General features: G+C 44.2%; 1 protein-coding gene across 4 annotated transcripts in view; it reads right to left on the bottom strand.

The window, feature by feature from the left end:
- The window catches only part of RPTOR (regulatory associated protein of MTOR complex 1), a 201,921-nt gene that overhangs the window by 152,085 nt on the left and 27,308 nt on the right, over positions 1-22,528 (bottom strand). The window contains exon 1 of one of the 4 annotated variants that reach the window (XM_052808232.1): positions 11,013-11,725. The exons of 2 other annotated variants lie outside the window; for them this stretch is intronic. In XM_052808232.1, the coding sequence (XP_052664192.1) occupies positions 11,013-11,174 (162 nt within the window). In that variant the 5' untranslated portion in view covers positions 11,175-11,725. Of the gene's footprint in view, positions 1-11,012; positions 11,726-22,528 lie in introns of those variants that run through there. One more of the 4 variants, XM_052808235.1, reaches the window with a different exon arrangement.

The raw sequence follows: 22,528 nt of genomic DNA, 5'->3' as shown, positions 1-22,528 counted from the left end.
AGTATAGTCTAGCAGGAAGAAGGAAAAAAGAAAAAAAAAAAAGAAGGAAAAGGATAAAAACACCCCAAAAAGCCCCCCCCAAAAACATCTGACCATTACAGAACTACTTGCACTGACTGAGCTTTAACCTGCACACCAGGACACCTCTTCAGTATGCTACATCCATTGCCAGTTCACACAGCCTCAGAAAAAACATGGTACTGCAGGGTGTTAAAGAGCACGAACATCCCCAAAAGTAATCACACACTGGCAAACAGGCACTAAAAACCCAGAAGGAAACAAAGAAAACTACAGGACAAAATAACTTATTAGAAGTGGAAACACACAAATCATTCTTCCAAGAGAAAGTATCCTGCCAAACAATCTTTTCTGTCTTATTTATTGTTTCCCATTTGTGGTCTAATACTGACTTATTTTTCAATATTTTACTAGTAATGTCTGATCTGTGACTTACGCTGAACAGGCTGATATTTATTTTCTATTCCCAAGTTCAGTGTTTTAAATAAGCATTTCTCCTTGAAAACAGACAGCAAACCGGTAATGAAAAGTAACAGTCTAACTGATCCCAAAGACAAATAGGGTTATTTCCCCTCTGCCTACCTCCCCACAAAGCACATAAAGTATTATACTTCACGACTATTTGTTCTGCTAATAAAGAGCACATCTTCAGTAAGAATTACAGTGCTCTCATACTCCCCTCCGACTCCTACTCAACATCCATCTATGATGTTGAATCATTACAGATCAAAAGAAAACCTGAGCCCAAGAAATCGAATAATGCTTTTCACATTTCTAAACTCTTTTGGAACATACCACCAGAAACTTCATAGCATATTTAAAGCTTCTTAATGCAAGAAGTACTAGGACATTCTCATCTGTTATTACGACAGTGGAAATTTTCTTTTCTACATTTCAAGAATATATCCACCAGAATACATTTCAATGGATTTTTGTTAGAATTAAAAAATTAAGCATAAGAATGTTTGGCAAGCTTCTAGGAAAACCAATATCCAAAATGCTTTCTCAGCAAAGGCTCAAGATCAAAACCATAGAAGCTCTTACTGTGGACTCTTCTCTATATGGTGTAGTTTGTATGTTAAAAAAAAATAAATGGATAAAATTCACAACTTTGTATTACATTAAAATTATTTAATAACCCTGGGTCAGAACCTGCAACATTTAAATTGCAAAATCCACTCAGTCAAAAAGCTCTTCCTGAGACGTAATGGTACTGAATTTAAACCCCAAATCCATCAGAAATGGGAGTAAGTGAGCAGAGGTAGTTCTGTGTGTATTCAGAAGAGAAGATGCTTATTAAAGCATTTGACATTAAAATGTACATATTATACTAAAGATCAGAGAACTTGTAAAATATTTTTAATTCACCTCTTATTTCGAGACAAAACAGATTTGCAGATGAGAGAGAGTAACATCACCCACAGGTATCTCAAACCAAAATTAGTGCAATTTCTGCAGTTATTCTCTGCTAAAAGAAACATTACATTATCTTCGTAAGAATGGTTTTGATTGGAAACCTGAAGTTTTATCATCACAGGGAGCCCAACTTATCCTATTGCAGCACACTTGAAAGTAATTCCAGCCCAGACTGTAACTGAGACACCCCATTTCATCAGTTGCTAAAGATTTGTTATAGCCTAAGTAAGAACCAGGTTAGCAACTAAGAGAAGAGTCATATAACTGTTTTATCTTCTAGTTCAAGTAATACTAAGAACAAGTCAGTCCATCAATTTATGAAAATTTTGCATTTTGTGGTAAGACACTCACATAACATTTCAGAATGGACATTTTCAAACCCATAAATATTTTATTTCTACACTGCAATTTTCAAGCTGAAAAATTTCTGTTTAAACGTTACATAGATGAACACTCAACCGTTATAAACCTGCCTGGTTTTATGCCAATAAGTTAAAATTGCTTCTGTGAGCTAATACAAACACAAGATTAAGTCAGCATTAAACATAAAATATATGTTGCTACACTATTTTACAGAGCTGAGGGTGAACTTATCAGCATTAAATACAAATACTGGAACAGATTTCCAGACTGAGAAATCCTCAAATCCGTCTCATTTGGGAATCTTCATTGGGCAGCAGGCTCAGTTCTGCCTGCTTGTTCAGTAAATTCGTTCCCTTCCTAAAGACTTTTTTGGGATATTTTTCTTTATATACATTTACACGGATTTAGTACAAGCCTCTCAACCAAAAGGCAAAACCAGCCGTGTTCCACAGATAACTCTAAAATGTTAACTGTTTCGGAGACATGCCATTAAATACTTCAGCAAGGAGTTCTCTAAACACTGAGCAGTAACAGCAATATTTAGCAACACGCAACATTGTTCTCCCTTTGGAGTTTCAGTTACAGATCATTCTGCAACACCCAGAAAATCATGTTTTCTCTTCCCCAAGCCTTGTGAAAGCTTTTATACATCACACCCACACCTGGCAGGCTTTCTCACAACAAGGTGGCCTCTTGTAGCAACCTGCATGCTTAAGTGGAACGGGGTTCTTCTGGGGGTGACAGAATTCATGGCAGATCTGCCGCGGGAGAAGATGGGCATCCTGAGCTCTCTGGCAGCTTCCCGTTTCAGGCTCCCAGCTAAGAGGTGGCAAGTGGCAACACTTTGTCCAGATGCTCTCTAACAGCACACGCATCATTTCCAGGGCTCAGGCACAAAACACACCACTGAAGAATGCCAGTTCGGAAATCAGCTGGTGAAAAGGCTGAAAATTTTGAACAGGCAGACAAAACCTTGACCTTCCTGGTCCACTTGATCACAGAACTGCACACAAAAACAGAGAAAGGTTTCTGAAGGGAGTGACTCACACAGAACATATCCCACATGTACATGACTTATCTCTACCCAGCAAACAGGCAGAAGGAATACAGATCCTTGCTGCAGAAGTGGGATCTGTTTGATGCATTGCCCTTTGAGCAGTCACTTATACCATCAAGCTCTAATTTGGTACCCTTCTACACTCATTTTGCATCACACAGAGAGATGCTTGAGAATCAAGTGTTACTCTTTTTTTTAATGGATCTTCCCTTTAGCAGGCCAAATACCAAAAGGAGTGAGATGTGCCAGTCCTCTTCAGCGCACCTGTAACATTTGCAAGGTAAAATACCTGAAAAGGAAGAGCTTTCAGTTTCAAGGAAGTTTTTTTATATAAAGTTTAAAAGAAATAAATTGTTATGGAAAAAATCTCAGTGTGCTTCTCCACAGAGATAAAAATAGTAGAACGCAAAGAAATACTTCCAAGTTAACATTAATTATTCAACACCTCTGCAGGTAGTCTTCAGCCATCTGTAGCCCAAAAGGTCAGTTCTTGCTGTGACTGTTGCGACAGCATACACTAGATTCCTAGATCAACTCCTCCTTAGTGTTTGTTTTCCTTTTCTAACCTCTGTATTCTGCACTAATACTATGAATTTTCTTCAGAGGTTTATTATGTCCAACATGTTCGTTTACCCAGTGAATGCGGCTAGTACACAAAGTTCAAGAGCAGTCAGTAATGCTAACACAGCTCCTCATAAAATGGACTTTTAACTGCTGGCTGCTCTATTTACTTTATAAGCACTTCTTAAGCTTGTAATGAATTACTACTGTCAATCAATACCCAAGATATACCTACACACTTTCTATTTACTTGCTCTGGGAAGAGCGTGCATCTTCTCTGTCTGATAGGGAATAATATCAATTGACATGCTATGGCCCAGCAACCTCAGCTTCTGAATTCAGGTACCCTCAGAGATCAAAGGTAATCGTGCATGACAGAACTGCTCTGAAGATTAAAAACTACAAAGTCAAGTAGGCTGATTCACTCTGTCATAGCAAAGCATCAAAATATTGCCTTTAAACCACTGCTTAGATGCATATAACCAAAATAGTGTTTTCTCATCCCTATCAATCATTTCTTTAAAATAATGAAAAATAATAGGAAGCAAATATTTTACTTCTATGATCTTTGCTTTCTTCATACAACATGCAAAAAGAATCAACAAGAGACATTTTCTAGATGTTATTCCTCATTTGATCTGTGACAACGGCTTTCCTTCTCACCTCAGCACAACTCTGTATCTGCTTTGCATTCTGTACAGGCTTCTTTTCATCATTCCACCACATTCCCACTCCTGTCTAGCACTATCTTTAAAAAGGTGTCCATCTTCCCATGCATTGACTTACTACATCTTCAGATCTTCCTTACAAACTATTATTTCAAATTATTCCTAGACGACACTTTTAGATCTTTAACAAGTCAATAATAGATGCTACACAACATACATTTGATCAGGAATCACACTGCCCCGTTCAAGTGAAATCCCTGAGCTACAGCCAACTTCACTAAATTAAAATAACTTTTTAAAATAGGAAGTTTCCTGAGCCTACAGGAGCAAGTAGGAGAAAATGGTAAGGACAAGATCAAGTCCATAATTTCAACTAAGTGTCAGGAACATAAAGATGAAGATGTTTGGTTGTGTTGAGAACCATAAGGTACAGAACACTGTCCCCCTGCCCAGCAAGGCTCAACCACCTGATCACTTCAAGGGCTTTAAATTTCTTACTGCTGATATGCCATGGAGAGAAAGGAGGAGTCACTGAGGGAAGAGTGTCAAGCTTCTCAGAGCAAACCATGCTATAGACGGTGCTCCTTCTTGAGGCTTTGTCAGACTACAGGGAAGTCAAGCAGAGGGACAGCCATGAGCGCAGAGCTCCACCCAGATGGCAGGCTGCACAGAGAGGGATGGAATGACTCAAATCATCACTGTTACCACAGACTATTTTGCACACCCCTGAAGCACTGCTCCTTTTCTCTGTTCTGCAGAGTATAGCACTAATTACATTGCCACTCTCATCCCCTACCCAACAAAAGGTACTCCAGCTGTAGATCACCCTGCCACAACACAGCAAGAATAAATAAATAAATACAAATACAGAAGTAAAAATACTGGTCACGGTGTCACTGGTAGAACCACTGGGACAAAAAGATAAAAAGGAACTCTTCAGGCCCTGAGCCCATCTGTCACCTACCGTATCCCACATCATAGCTTTGTATTAAAGAATGCCATTAACACAAATCTAGGTTTTAAGTAGTTCACTAGGTAATTTATTGAGAGAGTCTACAGTACATTCTTTAGAGAAGAGCAAGACAAACATCTTGGGTTTATCAAGTTTAGTTGGAAATGCCAGTTAAAGCTATGAGACACAGAGAACAATCAGTAATCTCCCTCAGTTATACATGACCATACTACGCTAACAGTCACCTTTGGAAACGTTCAAGGGTAGAAGATCAGCACAGCAGCAAGCCAATTAAAGCAACATCCCAGAAAGAAAAACACAACCAAACCCCCCAAACTTCCCAGAAAACCTACATAACCCGTGGAGACAAACAAAAACGGAACTCCACAGAAGCCTGGTGCCCTTGAATTCCTCTATCCACATAAAGGCAGAGAAAAGAAATCCAAGAACCAGAGAAGCATTAACAAAGCATTTCTAAAACATTCACATAACCTCCAGTCTCTCAACTATCAAAACACGCACAATGCCAAAATAAAGAAGTGGTAGTTGTCAGCAGAACAGATGTTTCACAGTTTTTGCCACAAGAGCTTCACGTGAAGCAGCCCGCTACCATCTGGTGATCTACCACTGCACCAGGGTTCTACCAATGTTTATTAACATTTACCACACTTGAGAAATTAGAGGAAAAGCCTCATATAGCGATACATATTTTTAATTAAAGTATACAATTTGCAGTAATAGTCCAGCACTTATGTATATCTTTCAAGGTGAATATTTTTTTCATTGTCTGCTATTCACAGGCCTTTCAAATTTCTACAAACATGCTGCGGGGGCAGGAAGGTAACTAGCCACTACAACATATATCTTGATTTTAATTAGCAATAATTGCCTAACTCCTTTCCAAATACCATATGCTCAGCATTGCAGCAACACCAGTCTCCAAGACTGCCCTAGTCTCCAAGTCAAAAAATGAAGCACATTATTTATAAATATCCTCTCACTCCATTTTTTGAATGCACGAACAAAGATATGGTTATTTTCTGTCATACCATTTGCTAACGGTGCTCATTTTACATCCTCTAGATCTCAGCTGAAGCGAGAAAATTCATAGGATGAGAAAGCAATTGACCGAGTTGAAGATTGCAGTGTATCCTACTGATATATAAAGGTAAGATCTTTTTCTTTCAAAATATGTGGCTAGTTATACTCTTCAGAGCTGTTAATGAAAGTCCCCTCTCTGCTTAGACGTAAGAACATTTGTAGATAGTGGTAGATAAAGCGCAAGCTTCCCAACTCTATCCAATCAATACACAACCATCTTAATTCAAAGTGACCTTTGTTCTAGGTAAGAGAAGATATAAATCTATAACTTAGATGACAGTGCTCATTACTTACAGCAGGGGGTTCAGCTCAGGGAAAAGCTGGGGGTTTTGTTTTGTTTTTAAAGACATCTGTAAACCAGCAGGTGCCCTATGCTACCACTCAATTCACACACCTCACTAGACAGTAATTGCCACTTTTAGTAACTATTGAACTAAAATGGATTTCAACCACTGACCTAGAAGAGAGAGATTCACACCATTACCAGTTCTCAGGACCATGCTATAGCATCAAAGTGCTCCCAGCTAGTCTTCCTAAGAGTTTATCTTCATAGCAGGGGAAGAACGGAAACTACATATCATTTGGGTTAGATCCCAGACTACTTACTGGGTTATCAGTTTCCTAAACATGAACACAGTTGATAGTCCGTGATCATGCCTAAGCAAACAGAAAACAAACATTTAAGATGGAATAAGTCAAACTAAAGTGAAGGCTGCTGCCAAAACATGAACTCCCACCCTTTCCCCACACAAGATTCCTGCTGCCTCGTTTCAGCTCACAAACAACACATGAAACTAGGCTCAGAATAGAGCAAGGAGATGATCCTTCAGCGCTCTAAGAGCAACCAGTAGCCAAGCCACGTTCGTTACAAGAGTGCCTGGGAAGCTTCCTTAGCTTGAAACAACTATTTCAAGCTGAAATGATGTGCACAAACCTCCAATGCTACTATTCTTCATTAATTTCCTTTGACACATGAAACATTTACCATGCAGGCAGGTAAACTCTGCTTCTCTGAATTAAGCGCATTTGTATGCGGTCCTGCTTTAATCTGCATTTCCATAGAAACCTAATTGTGTATTCCTCTTCTCATAAAAAGAGGATTTAATTCTCACTCAGTAAGTTATGAGGCAGCAGGAAAAAAACGTTAAACTATTACAATCAGCTTTGTTGCTCTCCGCTTATTTTGGAAATCAATATTTAAAGTACAGCAAATCTTAATTTAAATATTCTGAATTTAGTAGCAACTTGTCAGTAAAACCTGGTGTATTTGAAATCTTTTTATTTAAATCAAGTTTCATGATTTGGTTGCTACTGAGGCTGTGAGATTTAATTCAATACACAAAGCATAATTCCAACCCTCTTGTGTTAAAAATATTCTTTAAATAAATAATAGATCAAAGCAGTGTCACTTTGATGGCATATGTAGTCCATGAAAGCAGGAGACGAAGGCTTAAATGTTTTCAGAGCAGTCCTTCTGGATGAAGGGGGCGGGGGGGGCAAGCGAATGTTCAGTTATTTTATCTAGATTTACCACTCATTACTTTTCTTATTTGATTCTTCCCTCTTATTAGAGTTCTGCCTTCTAAAGAACCTTCAAGTTCTTATAAACTCCTTTTTTTAGAGCAATAAAGCAAGATGAAAAAAAGAGTCATTCCATACTAAATCTTAGTGAATCATTTCCTACAACTACAGTAAAGCTAGGATCACTCCCCAGGACTACTCAAGAAGATGAATAAGGGCAAAATCCACCACTGCCTGTGTTTTTTCATGATTCACAGGGAAAAAATGCCACAGATTTACCTGCAACTTGGGCAAATAGAGACTTGTTTTGGTTAACCTTTGAGAATTTCTTGATTTAGAGATAGGCTGGTATGTTTAAATACAGATAAGGGTTCCCATCCTAAGCTTTGACAAGTTAATTTATCAAATTTAAAATAATGGAATGTTTTCCACACTCTCAACTCACACCAAGAGGTATATCCCCTCCAGCCCTCAAGAAAATCTTTGAGATGCTATTGAAAGAGATAAGACTACATCTGAAGTCAATCAGACCTGGCTTGTGGAAAAAGGAGGCAAGAGACAAGAGAAGGAAGCTAAAATAAATTGGGGAATGCAACAGAGCCACAGTCAGATTGACACTGGAGGGAAATGACTATGTGTTGCTTTTAATTTGATTAGCAGCTATAGACAGACATCAGAGGCCTTGAATGCTGACCAAAACAAGCATGGCTGCAACACAAAAATTCTGATCACTGAGGAATAATTATCTAAAGCAAGAAAAAAGAAAGAGAGGAAACTTTCTGAAGACAGCTAAAGCAACAAGATGAGAGGAATAATTAATTTATAATGCCAGAGAGCACATAACAAAACAGTTAAGTGAAATCAGAAAAAGGGAAAAAAAGGAAAAATTAAAAAAAAAAAAAATCAACAAAAGGTCATTATACATCCTGACAGTAAAGGCTGACAGATTACTGCATATCTTCCCTCACACTATTATTTCAAAATGCTTCATAATAAAAACCCCACAAATCTCAAGTTCCTGCATTTTCGTTACAATGCTTGGTTTGCTGGACAAACCTGTTCCACTCAAACTGCTATCTTCAGTTGGTCTACGTGAAAACAACAGCAGCATGAGCTAGCAAGCTAGCCTTCTACCTTCTGTTCACATAACGCAAGATCAAACCACATTATATGACTTTATGAACTATTTCGCAGGATTAACCTAACTTGAGTTAGCCGTGGGAAAATATTTAACAAACATCATTTTCCATACAGAATTCTAAACACCCCATCTTCAGACCCCTTTCTTCACCATTTTTGGTTCTGGTAAGTTTGTTATATCCCATCAAATGCTAAGGAGACATCCAATGATAGCTAAAAAGTTGAATAAAATACAAGATATGAAAAGTAACTATTAAGATTTAAAAGTAATGAGATTGAGCAGTCTCAAATCAGCTTCTCTTCCTCTTTCAGATGTCTTTATCTGCTTTCTATATATTCTTATGAACCTGTTCCTAAGCAAAAAGTAATTATACACAACGGCAAGTTTGTCCAAACAATGCCTAATAAAGCTGTCCAGAAACAAATGACATATGAGCAGCACCACTAATCCTAATATAAAGAAAAGTTATTTGATTCAAGCTGACAGTGAAAACAGAAGGACCAAACAGAAAATTTCAGATTTGCTCTTATTTTCTTCATTTACAAAAATAAGACTCAATATCTTGGAGAATGATTCAGGGTCTGATTTCACTAAGCTCATTCACAGCGAGTAGCACACTATTTCACAACAAGCACCCAAATCACAGCACAGAGGACTCTTAGAGGAAGAAACTGCAACTCCATAGGAGTAAGGACGGTAGGAACTGGGCAGTGATGATCACTGTAACCAGTGCTCTTGTCTTCACTGAAATGACTCTCTTTAGCTGTAACATGCATATGAAATGATTAACAACAAATACAGAGAAGACAGCTGATTACTACCACTTTACTCATGCTTATGCTGTACAACCTATTGGTTATCTTGATCAAGTCAATGTCATTCCCAATTTAGAAAAAGACAACTTTGCAGATCAGGAAATAAGTGAACAGGAAGCTTCACAGGAAGGCAGAGGGATCACTAAAATAGACAAGCAAGCTCATCACACCTCCACAGTCTACTAGAGAAAAATCTCTTCTTTGCCAAAACCCTTTAAAGAAGACATACCACAAAACTTTGTGTTCTGTGGCTCATTTAAATTACACCCCAAAAAACCTCAATTCAATCCATTAACAATCTGCCAAGTGAAATTTTCAGTACATGATTCTACTCAGTCAAGTGATTCTGGTTCAGCCACAGCCTTCCCCAGAGCTTCTAAGCACTATAACCATTTAGGTGAACACCCCTCAAGGAACATCTAGGCTCATGCATAGCATCCTCATGCCTGGTCATAATGCCTCTGGAAAGAAATTACAGGATGGAGTTTCAACAGCAGTTCCCAAGTTATTCCATAGTATTACAAGAGAGATCATAAACATAACAGAAGTCTGGTCACCCAAAAAAATTCATACATATTCATAAACACAAAGTTATGGGCAAAACAACTTTGAGACCTAGGAAATCCTGCAACCTAAAGCAGTTTCCAAGAATAGAATGAGTGGAACTGATGATCCATGACATTTCTTAGGTGCTTTGTTTGTTTGCTTTTAACTTAAATGTTTAAGTTGGGACATAGATGCAACGCAGGATTCAAGACCCTCTGGCAGGTATCTTTCTTTGACACACTTGGTTTTATCAGTTTAATATGCGACATACATTCAAACACAAGAGAAGCACCTTGCTTTAATACAGTGCGTGCTTCATCTAATAACTATTTTCTGCCCCCCAAAATCACATAATCTCAGTTTCCCCACACACAAAGAATGGCTTATTTCTATATTCCACAAAACATGCTGGTGGCAAGCTTCAAAAGCACAAAGCTTCCGTGCATCTTCACCACTAGACAACTGTAATGACTCCATTTATTGCACCTTGTGCTCACATCATTAACCTGCTGATCCAGAGAGCTCTTTAAGACCTCATTAATTTGTCTTTCCTGAAAATCACCAAGTACCCAAATTTCATGTAAAGATCTTAAATGAGGGAGCTACTCAAAGAGCGTACTACCGTGAACTTGGAGTCAGTACTCTTGACCCATCTGAACGTTTGCTTCCTGTAACACCATATGGCAGGCACACAAACTAGAGGCAAGTTAGACTGTCGGATCAAATACGCAGTGTTTCGTCGGAAAACAGACTGCTGCTTGAAGTACAGCAGCCCTCTGAGCACTTACTCCTCCCTTTTCACCACTTGCCCCCCCACACCTCCTCCAAAACCCACCCTGCCCTGGAGCATTACCCGGTCCTTCATCCTCCAGCTCTGAGCCAAAGACTTGGAGCCTTCGATCTTCTCGCAATGCCTCTTCTTCATAAAGGCCAGAGGCAAGTTCCAGTCAGTCAGGTCAGACTCATCCTCCTCCCCAAGCCCCAGAAGAGGCGACTGCAGCATCTCAGACTCCATCAGAGGAGAAGTGCCAGGCAACAAGTGAGCAGCAATCTCCAGCCCAGCACGCAGCGGGGGCCGAGGGAATCCCTCCGGCAAGTGGAGGCGCGGAGGCGGGCTGGCGGGTGGGGAGGACGGGGCAAGGGCAGAGGGAGGCTCCTCTCCCAGGTGTGCAGGTAAGGACGAGCCCGGAGGAAGCAGCGCCTTCCACCTGGAGACTCTCCTCCTCCTCCTCCTCCACCCGCGGACAGCAGCCCCGTCCGGGCTCCGAGGAAGGCGGCGTCTCCCGGCCCGGCGGAGGGGCCGAGGTGCCGGCGGGGACCGGGCCCCGGGCCTCCACTGGCGCCTCTAGCCCTGCGGGCCCTGCACTCTCTGCGGCGGGAGCCGCGCCCGGCCCATCGCGGCTCCCAGCTCCTTCGCACACCGGCGGGCCGAGAGAGGATCGGCGAGCTGCGGAACGGGAGCGGGCGGGAGGCGGGAAGAGAAGGGGAGACTCGTCCTGCGGCGCCGAAGAGCCCGACTTCTCTCACCACCACATCAAGGAGGCGGCCATCTTTCCCCCGGCCCACAATGCACCGCGCTACGGGCCGCCGCGTGGGACAAGCCGGGCCGCCGCCGTCCAGCCGCGGTTACCATGGTGACAGCGCGGCCTCTCCCGGGCCTAGCGCGGGCCGGGCGACCCCGGGAGCCTTCCCGGAGCCCCCCCCGGGACCCCCACCGGGAGCCGCAGGGCTTAAAACAGGCCAACCTCCCCCGGGCAGGCGGGGACCACTCGGGTGAAGGTCCCCCGCTCGCCCGGTCCTTCCCCCGCCGTGCGCGGCCTCAAGATGTCGGCGGTGGGCAGCCCGTCCCGGGGGCGGGGGGCACCACAGACTGGGCAGGTTTGGGGCTGCGTGTGGGGAAAAGGCGTTTCAAGGGCAGGACAGGCACCGGCGGGGATCCCAGCCCGAGAAGCTGCTCGGGTCGGAGGGCGAGGGGTTGAGCCGTGGCGGTACCGGGGGGGGGGGGGGGCGGCGGGGTTGTCAGTCCTGAGGTGGGGGCTGAAGGTCCTGCAAAGCTGCACGCAGAGACCGAAAGGACAAGATTTCGGCCATGCCATCTGCTCCTCGTTTTAACTGCCCCACCAAGCTGCGTGTCCACCACGGGCTTCTTGGCTGGGAGGCGTAGGATGCGATCTCTTTGTTTCCTCCAGGGATTTTCCCTCCTCCAGCGCTGAAGGGAGTAGTTCACCGATTACCTTCGAGGCACCAAAAAATGAATGCACAAAAAAAAGCCAACATAACTTAGGCTTCCATCACGTAAAGCAGCGCAAGACTGACTGCACATCATACCGAGCCTTGCAGACCACCCTGCCCTACAATTACAGATCTGATGATCTTCATCTTAAACAGAGATAAAAATAAATCCGTGATGTCAAGCTCCTGGCTCTGAGCAGCACGAGCATTGCACTGGTGTGTCCTGGTTTCCCCAAATGCACCCTGCTGCGGCACAGGCACAGGTACTAGTCCGATGGTGCCAGTTTTTGGACCTCACTTCACTTCCAGTTGTGTGGTCACTTCTACTGGGGCAAAAGAGCAGGGAAGTGGTGAAACTGGACAATAGACTCCAGCAGAATTACACCTGATTTATGTTCACTCCATATGTGAGGAAAAGCAGATGTAGTATTTCAGGAATATATCCTCTTCATTATCAAATAAACTGAAGGTTAATGAATATCAAATATTGCTCCTAATGAAGTTCCTCAGAGTGTTTGCTCTTAGCAGCAATCAAGTCCAACCACGTTCATGTTTGTAATACTTTAAATGTGTAAAAATGATTTCAAAGTAGAAATCAAAGAATACATGTATAATTTGATTTATAGAATCATATTAATTTTCATTAGTATTTTCAGTGTGTTTACATTCATGGACTATTTTAAATGCAAAGACCTTTCTCTACAATAGATTGGAAAATAATGTTTCTTGGAGGCTCTGGGGTGGCCAACATTTGCTTTTGCTCCTCCGATTTACTGACTGAGCTGATTCATTGCCTTACGGGTGCTTTATGCTGATGGCTGATCATAACTACATGATTGTTATTGAAATTAATTGCCATGGCATAGAAAGCGCTTATGGCTGTGTTTCTGCTAACCTTTAATGAATTCCTCCTACCAACGGCAGCTACACAAAATGGGAGTTACAATCCCAACACGCCACCTGAAAAAAATTACAGCCACTGGAGCACCCAGGGCAGCTAATCCAGTGCCACGGCTGCACAGATGGACCCTCGCGCTGGGCAGCGCAGGTCGCTAATCCCGGCTCCCAACAGCTTTAGGGAGCATGTGCCGAAGCCAGCGCCTGCCCCACCAGAACGTGCTGCTGCGTGGCCTTGGGAGCTGCCACCGAAAATACCTTTGAAGGACACAGCTGCCAGAGGGCAGAGAGCACAAATCTGCCTCGCTTCCCATGTGCGCAGCTTTAAAATGGTGATTATTTAAGATAAGGACCCTGTGTTTTCACAGTCGGCCAGGCGAAGTCCATGGCCTGTGCTGAAAGAGCTGTGCTTTCCCCTGTCCCCTCTGCACGCTTTTATTCAGGGACTTCTCTGAAATGCTGCCCTGCTCCCCTGAGGCTCTCAGTGCTCCCAGTGCTTTCATCCCATCCACACCAGCGTCTCTGCTCGGTTCCACCTGGTAGGAGCTCTAGGAGGAAGGGGACGGGGAAGGTGGCAGGAGGAAGACTCCGCAGAGCAGAGCCAAAGTGACGGCTTGGCTGTCAGGATGAGAACCAGACGGCAAGAGCGGGCTGTCAGCAGACTTCCCACACAGCTCTGAATGCATCAGCTCTGACCTGCAACGCTCCCGTTATCGCAGACATGCACTTGCTGGGAGGACCTCAGTCTAGACCTGCGGCTCTCCACTTCACTCTTCCCGTTGTGGATCCACCCTCTCCTGTTTAATTGCATCCTTTATCGTCACTGCTGGCCAGGATTTCCTCTGGTGTTGGCTTCTCTGTACCGAAGGCAGCATGTGGTGATGCATGCTGCTGCCATCAGGACCCCCCATTTCCTTGCAAAGTCAACCCTCTGGCCCCAGATTCTGAGCAAAATAACATTAAATTGACAGATTACAATTTTTCTTGCCTTAGAACAATAGGCTGATAGAAGGTCCCTACACACAAGAGGGGCTTAGCAGCCCTTTATGTTCACGCTGTACTGGATCGAGGTGTATACAATTTTCCACAGAAGAATAAAACCAGACATGTTTCTGGGCATGTCTGTGGACACAGATGCTCACAGGTACACACCTGCTTCAGGCTATGTGACCAGTCCCTGTCCCCTGCAGCAGAAAGCCCAGGGCCAGTTCCCATGCTGGTAACGGGGCTGCGCACACAGGCTCTTCTCACAGTTTTCACAACAAATATTCCTCCAGTCGTTGTGTGGTGGATTCAGGATGGAGCCCTTGCTACCCCCAAGGATTTGGGTTGCGTTGTCAGAGCATTGCAGAAGAGCCAAATGAGCAGAACATCAGGAAGGCTGGCTGCCTGGAAAATAGGGGGACCTCACGGGCTCCTTATGACCTTTCTAAGCCTGCTGTGCCATTTCTACAAGTGATAAAACACCATAAGAGTCTGCGGTCGGGAAATACCACCTGCACAGGCAGCGACTCAGCCAGGAGTGGGCTGAGGCAGGGCATCGTCGGCGTGTGCGTCCGCACCTACGACAGAGCGGTACCGCGCTGCCCCAAGCAGCTATTGCCGTAGGGCTGGGAGTCCCACCACCCCCAGCCCACGGGGTGACTTACTGCTTCCCCCAGCCTCAGCGGGCACAGCGCAGACCACGGGGACCGGCACGGCAGAGCACCCGTAACCTCAGCAAAGGGGGGGTGCTGCTCTCGTGACGGTTTCTGAGACCTGGCCGGGATGACATCATCTACACGCTAAATACATGTTATTTTTTAATGCATGATGAAAAGGGCATAACATTTAGTTTTAGCAAGTCTGTGATTGGGAATTTGTGAACTGACCAGAGCCAGTAAATATCAAATGAAAAAATTTACCTGTACTTTATCAGATCTCTGAACAAGCCTTGAAAATATGCTTTTCTAAAGGACACATGCTGCAGGTCTGGGGGGTCAGTCTCCATTTGAATTCTTAATTTTGCAAGTTTTGATGGAAATCAGAATGAATTGATTTGTTCAAAAACAGCACTGCCAAGCACTTGGCCCTGATGGCATCTGCTCTCTGATAATGAAAATCTTCAAGATGGTAGTCATGGGCTCTCTGATAATTTGCAGCTCTATGCTTTAATCAAAGCAACTCACCTTATTTCAGTCTCCACAGGGCAAGAACCAAAGGGAGACATAAATAATCTTCCATTTATATCTCCATAAAAATTAGTTGTTAGAAGTGATGCCATTCCCTGGACTTCTTTCATTTCACTCCATAGTCCAGTGTCAGGTCCTGGTTTCTTTCATGGCAGAGGAAATTCTGCAGCGTTTACTCATGCAAAATATTTCTCAACGTCATCAGGCCGTGGCAAGCCCCATACCGCTAGAGTATAGAATCTAGGCTACATATGTGCTTCTCCTGCTGGGCTTGTGTGGGCTTTCTTAGTGTTCTGATTTATTTATTTATAGTGTTTAGTTCATATTTCTACAGTACCACAGACTCTTAAGACCTCCAAGGATGGAGGCTATGTAACTTCTCCAGGCAATGTACCCTTGACAGCTAATTTCTGTCTTAAAATTAAAGGAAGTACTTCATTCCTACCATCAGTGGGCAGAGAAAACAGCTTATTTCTCCATACTGAAGTGAAACTAAATCTTTTTAGCTGTCTCCAGTTTGTCCAAACTTTTCTTAATTCCAGCCCCGTCCTCTGACATGCTCCAGGCACACTCAGCTTTAGTCTGAAAATCTAGTAAGCATGCTTCCTAATCACTCATCCAAGTCAGCAGCAGCAGTTGTCAAGGCAGCTCCAAGCCCCAGATGGACCTCTAGAATACCCTGCTCCTTCCATGTTGACAGTGGGTCCTTGATAACTCATATCAAACATCCAAACTGCTGTAATTTCATGTAGACCACATTTGCTAGTCACTGCATGTGTTGTGTGATTTTAGGCATTAGCCAGGTAGGTGTCTGTGTCTAAGCAAGGCATCTGGGCTTCTATTAGAGTTGATAAAGACCTAGTCAAGTCAGTCAATAGAGCTTAGCAGTGCAATTCATCTAAAAAAACGCAGGGTGAAGTGAGCTGTGTCCTAAACTTGGTTGGCTGTATTGACTACGTCTCTGCCTGCCTAACAAGGAAAACGTGACTACATTCAGTCTGGAATGTCAATTATGTTTTAGCGCTCTGAAAATATGACTGGGAGCCCCACAGTCAAATGCTCAGTTAATTTATTCTCCTATGCATTTCAACACCAAGGAAACTTTTATTGCAAGTGCAGGGAGAAGCTTCAGCTCCTGCTCCCTTTGGAGGTACTTTAGCTGGTTCGTATTAGTTTATTGCACTCCACATCTGCCTGCCCGCAGGCTGAATTTTTCCCTTTGAATTCTTCGTGGCACTTACTGCCTAGCTGGCTTTGCAGCCCCCTAAAACACACACACACACTCACGCTCATAGGCAGAACTTCACCTACTGTACTTCATGTTGGGAGCTCACTGTGTTTCAGATCACTGTGTTCCAATCCTAGTTTTATCTTTTATAAAGCTGAGCCCTGGTTTAGCAAATCTGTTCTCGATTAAAGTGGCATTGTAAAACCCTTGTTCCTAGAGAATCTAAGGAGTGGAAACACCATGTCAAGTAAGGCACATTAAGTGATGTCCTAAAAACCAAAATGCAGAAGGATTATCTTCCAGAAACACACTTGGACAAATTCTTCCACCTGTCACTCTTTTTAATGAAAAATTCTCCTATCCCAGTCTCTGTCAGTCTCCTTTGTTTTGCCTTATTCAGCCAGCTAATTCTAATTCCACTCTGGGGCAGGAAGAAAGAAAGATGTGGAAAGAAGAATGTTATTCATAAATAACAAGAGAGATTTTATCTTTAATTTTCATTAGTCAAATTCACAGGTCACCAAATGACTCAAAGTCAGATGCAAAGGTCTGTGCCCTTAGCCAAAGGGTTACCTTTTCTAAGGCTTTAAGAGTAGGTGTTTGTCTATACATGTGTGCATGTGAACACATACCTTCCCCATACACAGCCTCTCAGCCAAGCATTATTTGTACAGCCATGGCCGAGGTTGTTTTAAGCATTTAGGGGCTAACAACAAGGTTTGTTTTAACACTTCGGTCAGGGGAGCTTTATATCCTAAAGACAGTAGGTAAAATATTTATTAGGAAGAATATCTATTTTTAACTAAGTATGATTTCAGTTCTATTATTTATGTGTGTACAGCACATAGACTTCCGCGCTTGTCTCCTTGCAGTAAATGTGAACCAAAGATTTGAGGCTGGAAACGGGAATTGGAGCCTGGGGAGGAAGGGATCGGGAGGCAGGTGAGAAGGGGGTGGTTGATGTTATGTGCCAAATCCAATACACATCAGAAAATGATTCATAAAAATTGACTCGCCATCTCGTAAAAGAATCCCAGTGACCTCCCTCTTTGAGAAAGAGAACTGAGGAGTCTATTCCTAGCACTGCCACGCTCTTCCTAACTCGCTTCCTTTAAATACACACGGGCGGAGAAACGCGCACTCGTACAGGCACTGCCCCAGCGCTGCTGAGAAGAAGCAGTTGTAGCATTAAACCTGTCAGATTGGGCTTAACAGAGCACTTGTCTGACTGCCTGCCAAAGGTGCTCTACTACAAAATACCATCTCGTGAGTAACTAACTGCTGCTGCAACTTCTGCTTTCCAGGCAGTTCACCTACAGCACAGGGACCGGCGCAGTGTCTAGGGGGAACAGAAAATCTGAGGCTTTCCCCTGCCCAGACAAGAACCAGCTTGAGAAGACTTGAGGACAGAAGATGACTCAAACCTGAAGCAGAGGAAACCACCACCGGGCTGCTGAGTCTTATTCCAACTCGTTGTGCTTCCAGAGAGGGGAATACACATCCGTACAGATGCAGTCACACCACCCTGCTCAACACAGGGCCACGCCAGCCCGCACTTTCTGCAGAGCAGCCACCTCTCTACGCTGTAGGAAGGACACAAGCGTCCCTCTGAAAATCCTTTGCCGTCTGCATTTGAGTATCCTGCAGCTGATGCAGAGGAAACCAGCAGCCACTTTATTCTAGGAGATGCAGAGGGGATTTAGAGAGGGCTGGGGATCGTGGCCACAGCATTTGACGTGCTGGTTGTTCTTAAATGCCCCTGGCCCCTCATGCTGTTGCAATGTGCTGTTATGAACACACTCACACCGCCTTAAAATTATGGGAGACATAAAATAGGTGCAAAGCTGTGTCTTAGTCAGGAGCACTGCATTAGGAACATGACAGGGATTCTTCTTCTCATGTTGAAAAGGCCAGAATAAATACTAGGTCAAGAATCTCTCTTTGCCCTTTCAGTGGAAGAAGTGCTTTGCCACAAGGGGCCTTTTTTGTCACCAAGGAAAAGGAGAGAGAAAGAAGAGGTGATGCCGCAGTTCAAAGTAGGTAACGTGGGAGTTCTATCTTTTCTCTTTGCCAGCACTGAACTATAAAAGGGCAAGTTTCTTGACAAATCAGTAGCTGTAGAGTTTAGTTAATGAGTGTATTTGACATCCTTGCATACAAGGTAGTAAAGAAGCTAGAAGTAATTTAGACTGTGAAGCAACACCTGCGTTTCACCCCAAAGGTGGCTTTAGGTCACCAAAAAATGTAAAGATTTCTGTGATCCTGCTTGTACAGGGGAGGCTTAAATGACCACTCTGAAGACTGACAAAAATTGGTTGCTTAATGGAGATGTTTTTCTCATAAAGCCTGAGTGAAGCTGCACTCAATACGTTTGGGGATACAATAGATTAGATAGTTTGTAGAAGTCGTTAATAGAGTTCTCAAACCACTTTGCTATCCATCTCAATGAAAGGCGTTGTATAAATGTAAGCTCATTTGTTATCATTATCTCCCTTTGTCTCTTTGCAATCTGGATAATTTGCTAGGTTATCAGGCTATGTGTGTTTAAAAACACATGATAGATGTCACCTCAGCAGATACTCACTGGTTTTCTCATTATTGAGAGCAGAAATGTTTCCTTAAACACTCTGTAGCTATTATAGATCAGTATCAGCTCTGACTCAGCAACAAAACCACCCCAATACACTAGAAATAGAAGCCAGTGAACTCTGCTGGCTCCTTCTGAGCCTGTCAAAAGCATTCAGACCAAATGTCCTGTTTTCTGGCATATCTTTTTGCAGTCACCTTGCCAAGCGCACCTTCCCACGGAGGGCAGGCAGGACTTGACATTCCCTTTAACCAGAGCTGAACTGGCTAATAAGGAGTAATTCAGCATTTTACAGGAAGTTCTTACCATCTTCTTCTGGGGCTTGGGAATGTGAAAGTTATTTCACGGAGCAGCCGTTGGAAATGCCCTGCGCAATGATGCAGAGGTTGCTTCAGAATCAGAACGACTATGGTTTGGTTTTATGGTGAGCAATAAAAGAGGCAACAACCAAGAGGCTGGGATCCAACCAAAACAAACCCTGAATGGAAAAATACAGCCTGGGTTGGCTCCTGTAGTGTTAACTACTAACATTGTTTTAGATGGAGAAAACCAAAAATCTCTTCCTAGACCTAGGAAAGGTAATTACCCATGGTATCAGCATGTTTCTCTAGTCCTCTCTTTACCATTCCCATGAAATACATCAGTGGAAACCTGTTCCTTATGCCTAGGATATTTCAAACTCCAGTTCCTGATACAGAGTGACAAAGTGATCAACATCTATTTTCTAAGTCTTGGTGGGTTTCATGGCTGATATGTTAGCTGCTGAAATTCAGCAGGTTTCTAAGAAATAATGTGGCTAGTCTTATTATAATTAATGGAAGTGACACGAACATATACACAAACTTCTCTTTCTGTCGTTTACACTGGGGAGCATCCATACAGCTGGAAAGTAAAGGCTTTTCTACATGGTAAAATAAGCACTACATAAATATAAAGTGTGAATTTATAGTCCACTAATGATTTCCCATTAAACTGCTGATTGAACAGTTAGGATGTGGCGAGAATGAGAAGCTTACTCCGCTTCCAAAGACCATGCCAAGAGTTTCTGTCCTTGGAAGCAATGCCGCATAGCTAGCATATTCTGGATTAACGATTTAATTTATTTTGCATTTCCCATGCAGAAAAGCCCTAAGAAGTAACAGCATAAGGCAATCAGCCCCACAGACCACATGCTGACAATATTATTATTATTATTATTATTATGCACAAGTAAAGCAGGGCAGTGCTGATGCTCCCAAGCTTGGATGGCATTGCAATTCTAGTAGTGCAAAATGCTGTAACAAATAATAAAAGAAATGTGCATCACTCCAGGTGTGGAGCAGCCCAGCGTTTTGCAAGTCCATCTTTCACCTCTAAAAGATACGGTGCTTCAGGGCTTCCACTGCCACCCCAGTCCTGGTTCAGAACCGGCTAGGAAGACCTCCACTGGGCTCCTGCCATTCCTTGCATCTTCAGCTCAAGAACTGTCAGCTCCACACACCAGCCAAAATGTCTCCAGCTTCGCTTACTGCCTGGAAGCAGCTTCTATGTCATTCCAGTTACACTTACTAGCTCTGCAGCTTCTTAAGCCTCAAGTCTTGAAAAGGAATCAATAACATACCCAGCCCTAATGGCACCCTTGCCAGCAAAGAATCTTCAATGTCCTAAGAGCCCCTTTCCCCCACTAAAAGCTACACTTTAGGCAGGGGTCAGCCCTCACAGCAGGCAAATGCAATGAATTCCTATTGCATTATAGCATCTTTACCCATCCTGTCTTTAAAACCTTGCTGCGTTTTAACTCCAAACCATCATGAGCACAAACACAAATTGACTTTGGCACAGACAATCAGATCTCTCACCCACCACGAAGGACCAGAGCGTTCCTCCCTCTGGGGAGCTCTGCCTCTCTGAGACCTCACCGTCTCCACTCCAGATTCTCCCTGTTTGGGAGCAGGTGCCAACACTGAGCTCCCAGCTCCCTGATCCAGGGCTTGCATCTATACCTGCGCTTGCACACATATCTGCCCGACCCAGACTAGTCATCTGTCTGCCTTGTATGCGCTTGGAACTCCCTCCAGACTTGTCCTGCCGTACATCCATCCTCCCTTCAACTCCATCCCAAAGGTGTGCACAGAGGCATGCGCAGCCTCCACATACACGTACTGGGTTTGTGTGGCAAGGTTTTGGTCGCAGGGCGGGCTACCGGGGTGGCTTCTGTGAGAAGCTGCTGGAAGCTTCCCCCATGTCCGACAGAGCCAACGCCAGCCAGCTCCAAGTTGGACCCGCCGCTGGCTAAGGCTGAGCCCATCAGCGACAGTGGTAGCACCTCTGGGAGAACAGATTGAAGAAGGGGGAAAAGTTGCCGCACAACAGCAACTGCAGCCAGAGAGAGGAGTGAGAATATGCGAGAGAAACAACACTGCAGACCCCCAGGTCAGTGAAGAAGGAGGGGAGGAGGTGTTCCAGGCACCAGAGCAGAGATTCCCCTGCAGCCCGTGGGGAAGACCACGGTGAGGCAGGCTGTCCCCCTGCAGTCCATGGAGGTCCACGGTGGAGCAGATCTCCACCTGCAGCCCGGGGAGGACCCCACGCCGGAGCAGGGGGATGCCTGAAGGAGGCTGTGACCCCGTGGGAAGCCCGCGCTGGAGCACATTTTCTGGCAGGACCTGTGGCCCCATGGAGAGAGGAGCCCACGCTGGAGCAGGTTTGCTGACAGGACTTGTGACCCCCCACGCTGGAGCAGCCTGTGCCTGAAGGACTGCAGCCCGTGGAACAGACCCGCGCTGGAGCAGTTCGTGAAGGACTGCAGCCCATGGGAAGGACTCACGCTGGAGAAGTTCATGGACTGTCTCCCGTGGGAGGGACCCCACGCTGGCGCAGGGGAAGAGTGAGAAGTCCTCCCCCTGAGGAGGAAGGAGCGGCAGAGACGACGAGTGACGAACTGACCCCAACCCCCATTCCCCATCCCCCTGCACCACTGTGAGGAGGAGGTAGAGAAATTGGGAGTGGAGTTGAGCCTGGGAAGGAGGGAGGGGTGGGGGGAAGGTGATTAAAGATTTGGGTTTATTTCTCATTATCCTACTCTGATTTGATTGGTAATAAATTAAACTAATTTCCCCAAGTCAAGTCTTTTTTGCCCGTGACAGTAATTGCTGAGTGATCTCCCTGTCCTTATCTCAACCCACGAACCTTTCGTTATATTTTCCCTCCCCTGTCCAGCTGAGGAGGGGAGTGATCGAGCAGCTTTGGTGGGCGCCTGGTGTCCAGCCAGGGTC

Source organism: Harpia harpyja, chromosome 14, assembly GCF_026419915.1.
Source record: "Harpia harpyja isolate bHarHar1 chromosome 14, bHarHar1 primary haplotype, whole genome shotgun sequence".
Lineage (NCBI taxonomy): Eukaryota > Metazoa > Chordata > Aves > Accipitriformes > Accipitridae > Harpia > Harpia harpyja.
This window is presented reverse-complemented; position numbering and strand designations above follow the sequence as displayed.